Genomic DNA, 6,618 nt, shown 5'->3' with positions numbered 1-6,618 from the left:
AAATCTTTAAAAAAAAAAAAAACAACCACTTTCAGCATAAGGAATGCCATGACCATAAAGAATCTCAAGAAATGAGCCTGGCAGTGGGGGCACACACCTTTAATCCCAGCATTTGGGTGGCAGAGGCAGGCGGATTTCTGAGTTTGAGGCCACCCTGGTCTACAGAGTGAGTTTCAGGACAGCCAGGACTACACAGAGAAACCCTGTCTCAAAAAAATAAAATAAAAAAATAAAAATTTAAAAATTTAAAAAAAGAAAGAAAAAAATCTCAACAAATAACTAAGAATTAATCTTAGACATTTTGTGAAAGGCCTCAGTTTCCTGGATGTGAAGCCAACGATGCACAAAAAGGTTAAAAAGGACAAACTGTTGCTTGCAAAGATGCTGGAGGTTTGGAACACCAAAAGAGAATAAATTCACTCACAAGGGAAATACAGATCTAAAGTACCTTGAGGGTCTAAGGGCGAGCTCTGTGAGTAAAAGGACTAGCCACCAAGTCTGACCTGAGTTTGCTCCCCAGGATCCACATGGAAGGAGAGACTCCCGCTAGCTGTCCTGTGACCTCTATATACACACTGTGACCCACACGTGCCCGTACACAAGCAAACACACACAATAAATAAGTAAATAATGATTTCAAAAAAATTAAAGTACCAGGACACACTATATCTTACCTGCCAGACACATGTGCTGTTATTGAGAGAGGTGGGGGTTGGGGGATCTGCTGGGATGTGCTTCCTCTGGAAGGGCATAAAGGAAAGTAATAACCCCAGAGGCTTCTGAGAGGGGTGAGGCTGAAAGACACAGATGAGAGACTGACAGGCTGACAGACCGTTGTAAATAGTGTTGTTCCTGGCAGACGTTAAATCCTGGACTTATTCAAAAAGGCTGAGGGGCAAAAAGAGAGATGAAGAGAGGGGCCTGGTCAGAAACACACACACACACACACACACACACACATACACACACACACAACCAAACTAGAGATAGAGATTCTGGACTGTATAGGCTGAAAAGCTAAAGGGTCTGTTCTTCCTGTTCACCCACATTATCCTGTTGATGCTTGGCTAGTTTATCTAGCTCCTGTCATTTAAAAACCCCTACAGAATATATTCTGTACCTTAACAAACTGAGAAGTGTGTGCTGCTCTGGAGAGAACAGTTTTTGAACCATGCATTTTAACTGTTACGCTGTTATTTTAAGAAATGGCAGAATGCTCAGTTTAGCGTGTGCTGAAGAAAAACTCAAGAGAGACTCAAGTGTGTCAAGCCAACTCTCATACTGAAAACGCCAGCAGCAGCAGCTTCAACCTCGGGCTTTCTCCAGGAGTAATACAGCTGCAAGTCTGGAGAAGGGCAGATCTTTTGCTAGGGACTGGGGAAAAAGATGATCTGTAACCATGGCTACCCCGATACACTACGTTTTTCTGCCAAATATTTTTTTTTATTAGATATTTTCTTTATTTACATGTAAATTTCTCCTTTCCCAATTTCCCCTCCAAAAAACAAAGAAACAAACAAAAACAACAAAAACAAACCCCTATTGCCTCCCCCTCCCCATGCCTGCCACCCCACCCTCTCCCACTTATTGGCCCTGGCATTCCCCTACACTGGGGCACAGAACCTTCACAGGGCCGAGGTCCTTTCCTCCTATTGATGATAGAATTTGCAATCCTCTACTATACACATGCTGCCAGAACAATCAGACCCCTCCATGTGCAGTCTTTGGTTGGTGGTTGAGACCGAAAGAAAACCTTTTTCCCTGTGACTTTACAAAACAAATTCAGGCTTGGTCAAACATCAAAGAGCAAGCCTGCCTGCTGATCGAAACTATTATCATTTATCATTTCTTTCTCTGCCCCACATTCTCCCACTTTGTTTGTTTGCTTGTTTTTGAGTCACATTTTCATAAAACCTAGGCTGGGCACCAACTTTCTACATAGCCCAGGCTGGCCTTGAATTCGTGATCCTTCTGCCTCTGCCACCCAAATGCTGCGATTACAGACAAGCATCACCACACCCACACTCCAAATCATTTTTCCTACTTTTTTTTTTTAAGTCTAGTTTCTCCAGTTTCCTTGAAAGCCAACTGAACTACTACTAAAGGTAATCCTTTAGAAAGACACTGATCTGAGTTCATTCAAAACCAGGCACAAATGAATTTGTATTCTCATAAAGAGCACAAAACCCCTAACTGTAATCTGTATAAAATTATAAAGATCCATTTTAATTATGAACATCGGGCAATTTGCACATTTCATTTCCTCTGTGTTTGACGCTAGAAGACTTTTAAAATAGAACTTCCTCAATAACAGAATTTTGATGAGACGGCCATTCTAACCTGCCAAATTATCCAAGTTCCAACATCTGCAGTCAGGATGTTTCCCAAGATTTCTGTTCTCTCTGCCAACTTACAGAGAAGCCTCACAACTCCGCTTCTCTCCTCCTGCACACGGAGGCCAAGCTTCAGCTCCGCACCCATGTTCCGCACCCACCTGCCCCACAGGTGGGATTTACTCTGCCAACAGGACAATCACCTTCCCGACTTCGCCGTCTCCAGGGTCAAACACAAGCGGGGCTTTGTCTGCATTCGAGAGATCCCTATTCTCGCCCAGCCTGGCTGAGAACCAGACTTCCCCTGTGACAGCCTCAGCGGAGGACACACAACGTCTCTCCCAACTCTGGCACGGTTGAAAGCCGCGGAGCCTGGTGGGTCCGGAGTCCGCACCGGCGGAACCGGGTGGAAGACGGGAGCTACCTGGCCCCCGGTATCGCGGGCGCTGAGCGCGATAGGACAAGCGAAGAGCAGGATGTCACCACGGGAAGACAGAGAGGGGGTCCCCCGAGGAAAGGGGTGGGGATAGGGTACTCCGCAAAGGCCAAAGTGAGAAGGGGACGCAGGACTTCTCCGGGAAGCTAGACCTGCGGTGAGAGGCGCAACAGACAGGGTCCCCGCCTCAGGAGTTGCTCACCGTGCTGGCCACCGGGGTGGGCGATGAGGGTGACGTGGGGCCGGGCGCGTCTTGTTTCCATAGTCGGGACTTGAGGCTCTTCATGGCCAGGGCTCTCAAGGGTCCGGGTCCCCACCAGGTTGCAGGCTGCGAGGGAAAGAGCCGGAGCTGCCGAAGCCCCGGAGCGCGCGGGGCCCGCCCCACCTGCCACCTGGGGCCCCGGGGCCTCGCTCAACCCGGTCCCTCCGGCAGCCAATCGGGCCCGTCGCCTGGCTGGGGTGGGGTCGGTTCTGACCAATCGGAAACCGGGAAGGGGGCGGGACTTCCCTTTTAAACTTCATAACACCCTTCCTCTCCCCTCTGGAGGAAAAGTTAGGGAACTTCAGCTATGCGGCGTGAGGAGTTGTGCTATTCAGTGAGCCGGAGGCACAGCGCCGGCTCCTGGCCTGTGGTTCCTGAACACTTGGGTGGTCTAAGGTTAGAGAAATCCAGCCTAGACCGGTTCTTATCTCCCCAGGCTCTCCTCTTCTTCCCATTCGCGAACCCTTTATAGGCTAAAATTGTCTTCTGTCCTATCGGGTCCCAGCATACCTACATACAAACCAGCTTGCAGGAGCCACTTCCCATCCAGGATCTTCATGAGAACACACGGACCCCAGGGACTCCAGGACCTCAAGTCTCACCGCCGCACACATGGGAATCTCTGGGGCCAACAAGCCTGTAAGAAAAGGGAGCTGCTTTTCCAAGATGGACAGTTAACAGTGTAGGGGTGTAAGCAGTGCTGCTGGAGAGGTAACTCAGAAGTTGTGAGCACTGGCTGTTCTTGTGGAGGACGGAGATTTGATTCCTAGGACCTTCATGGCAGTTCCCAAATGTCTTTATCCTCAGTCCCAGGAGAGGTGATGATTTCTTCTGGCCTCTGCGGTTAAGTGTTAGTGTCCTGCTATGGAAGGAGAGAGGGAATAGAGTGTCTTCAATAAAAACTTCACTTGTAGCCAAAAGTGAGAAAAGAAAGTGACCAGGAGGGATTGGAAGAAGTTGGAGATAAATACAACAAATATATTGTATATGAAATTCTCAAAAAAATGTAAAATATTATGTTTTTAAAGTGCCATGTCCTTTTTGTAGACACAGCAGACATATAAGTACAGAAGGCATTAGCTCATCTGACTCAGAGGTCTGAACCAAGGACAACTATTTAAGGCTGGGATGAGAACACTGGCAAACAACACCTAATATCATCTTTTAACAGGAGGCTTCAAAAATCTTCCTTGGAGTGAAGCAAAATGTTAATTCTCACATACATCAACATGGAACAACAAACAGCCGGAACTTCTCACAAAGGCTCCTTTTGTCTCCAAGGGCAGTTCTTTCTTCAGCTTTCAGCTTCAGCTAGAGTGGCTCTAGGCTTTATTGTAAAAGTGAGAAAGCCTTCAGAACTCTCCTGAAGATACAGTATTCAGAGACCATTAATCCTCAATAGAAAGTCAGTAACAAAAACAAAAACAAAAAAACAAAAAAAAAAAACAACCAAACAAACAAAAAAAATGGAGAAAATGGCTGAAATTTTTCTTGGTTAGACTTAAGGAATCTTGACTTTCCCCGCCCCCCACCCCCACCCCCACCCCGTGAAGATCCACAGCTGGTCTGACTCAGCTGACTGTGATCCAGATGTTTGTGGGAGGCAGGTTTCTCTCTGTCTTCACTGCTAACCGAGAAAGCCAGCATTATCTCATGCTGGACTCCTAGAGAAGCTTCCCAGCCATTGTCCCAGTTTCTGATTCTCACCTTGCCCATCACAGCACGTGACTAACTGATGGCTCATCTTGGTTGTCAACTTGACACACCTGGGAAGAGGCCACCTCTGCTGAAGAGCTGCCCCTGTCATCTTAGCAGATGAGCATGTCCGTGGGACATTTTCTTGCTTCCTAGTTGACGAGGGAGGGCCTGGTCTAAGGTAGACAGTGTCATTTCTAGGCAGGTAGGCTTGAGCTGTATAAGGTAGAAAATATATGCCTGGGCGCAAACTAGTAAGCAGAGTCCCTCATGGCCTCTGCTTCAGTTCCTGCCTCCAGAGTTTTGCCTTCAGTTTCTGCTTTGACCTCCCTCAAAGATGGACAATAATATGTAAGCCAAATAAACCCTTTCTTCCCCAACTTGTTTTGCAACAGAAAGCAAACTTTAAACCTAACCATCACCAAAAGGCTTACACAGTAACCTCCTTTGCTCCAAACTCCTCAGGTAGAATCTCAGGGTGGTGGTATGTGTTTGTAAACCAGCATTTAGGGTGGTGTATTAGTTACATTTTTATTGTTGATTAAACATCAAACCAAAGTGACTTATAGAAGAAAGAGTTGATTGGGGAATTAGAGTTCCAGAGGGTTAGAATCCATGATGGTGTTAGCAGAGGCAGCAGGCAGACCATTATGTCTTGAACAGCAACAGAGAATTCACATGTTGGATCACAAATGGGAAACAAAGAGCTAACTCAAAATGGCCAGTCTTTCCAAAACCTCAAAGCATGCCCCCAGTGACAGGCTTCCTCCAGCAAGACTATGCCTCTTAATCCTCCCCAAACTGACCAAATGGGGACCACATATTCACACTGCCACAGAATGACTAAGGCCAAAGAACTGTGAGCTCAAGGCCAAGTGCATGGCAAGACACTGATAGAGGAGGAGGAAAAGGAGGAGGAGTAGTGGGGACAGAGGAGAGGGGAATTAGAAAATAGAGGAGAAGAAACAAAAGAAAGGCTAAGTGGAAACATACAGAGGGACTCTTTAGCAACTTGTGAATAAAAGCTAACTACTTGCCACCCAAGCTTTTTCTCCACCTAGCATTCAAAGCAAACTACCCTGGGCCCGTTCTTCAGTTATGGCTACCAGTGTCCATGTCCGCACAGAGACTTAGCAACCTTCTAAGCGTTTCTTCTCTGTCTGCATTCACTTAGTGAGATTCTGGAAAGGTAGGCAGGGCACAGGAGCACCCTGAAGAGCTTCACCCCCATACACAGGTGCCTGTCACATAATCAGTGTATGCGGTTTGTCACAATCCAGGGACTTTGTGAGTGCTTAAGTGTTAGTTCGTTAGCTTGTTTATTTGTTTTGAGACCAGTCTTGCTATGTAGGTCAGGCTGGCCAGGGGACTCACAGTCTTCCTGCCTCTGTCTCCAGAGTGCTGGGATTACAGACTTGAGCCACCACACCCAGCTCATTTGTGCTATGCTCCAATTAAAAGGTGATTTAAAAAATAAAGCAGAAGTCCTTCCCAAGTGTGTTTCCCTAACAATAACTTCCCTGATGGCTCACCTGGAAGCAGTCTACCCCCTCCCACACACTACCCTTCAGAAGAGCCTCTGAGACTCTCAGATGTGATTATCATTGAAGTTCATCCCTTTACATAAGAATAACAACATTTTTAATATGTATTTTTGTGTGTTGTATGTAATACATTAGCGGCGGAGGCGGGAAGTGTGTATTATGTATGTGGAGGCCAGAATGTCAGCACTGGGTGTCTTCCTTGGTCATTCTTCACCTTATTTTTCTCAAGGAAGGGTCTCTCACTGAACGTGAGGCTCAGTGGTTCAGCTAAACTAGCAAGCTCCCAGAATTTGCCTATCTCCACCTCCCAGAGCTGGGATTGCAGTTCATTGCCTGTCTGGCTTTCTA

General features: G+C 46.8%; 1 protein-coding gene across 1 annotated transcript in view; it reads right to left on the bottom strand.

Moving 5' to 3' along the window:
• The window catches only part of Uaca (uveal autoantigen with coiled-coil domains and ankyrin repeats), a 91,076-nt gene extending 87,855 nt beyond the window's left edge, over positions 1 to 3,221 (bottom strand). The window contains exon 1 of the mRNA XM_031343412.1: positions 2,972 to 3,221. Coding sequence (XP_031199272.1) covers positions 2,972 to 3,055 — 84 coding nt within the window. The 5' untranslated portion in view covers positions 3,056 to 3,221. The remainder of the gene's footprint in view (positions 1 to 2,971) is intronic.
• Positions 3,222 to 6,618: the final 3,397 nt, after the last annotated feature.

Source organism: Mastomys coucha, unplaced genomic scaffold (assembly GCF_008632895.1).
Source record: "Mastomys coucha isolate ucsf_1 unplaced genomic scaffold, UCSF_Mcou_1 pScaffold23, whole genome shotgun sequence".
Classification (NCBI taxonomy): domain Eukaryota; kingdom Metazoa; phylum Chordata; class Mammalia; order Rodentia; family Muridae; genus Mastomys; species Mastomys coucha.
The sequence above is the reverse complement of the archived record's forward strand: the minus strand, read 5'-3'. Positions and strand labels throughout refer to the sequence as shown.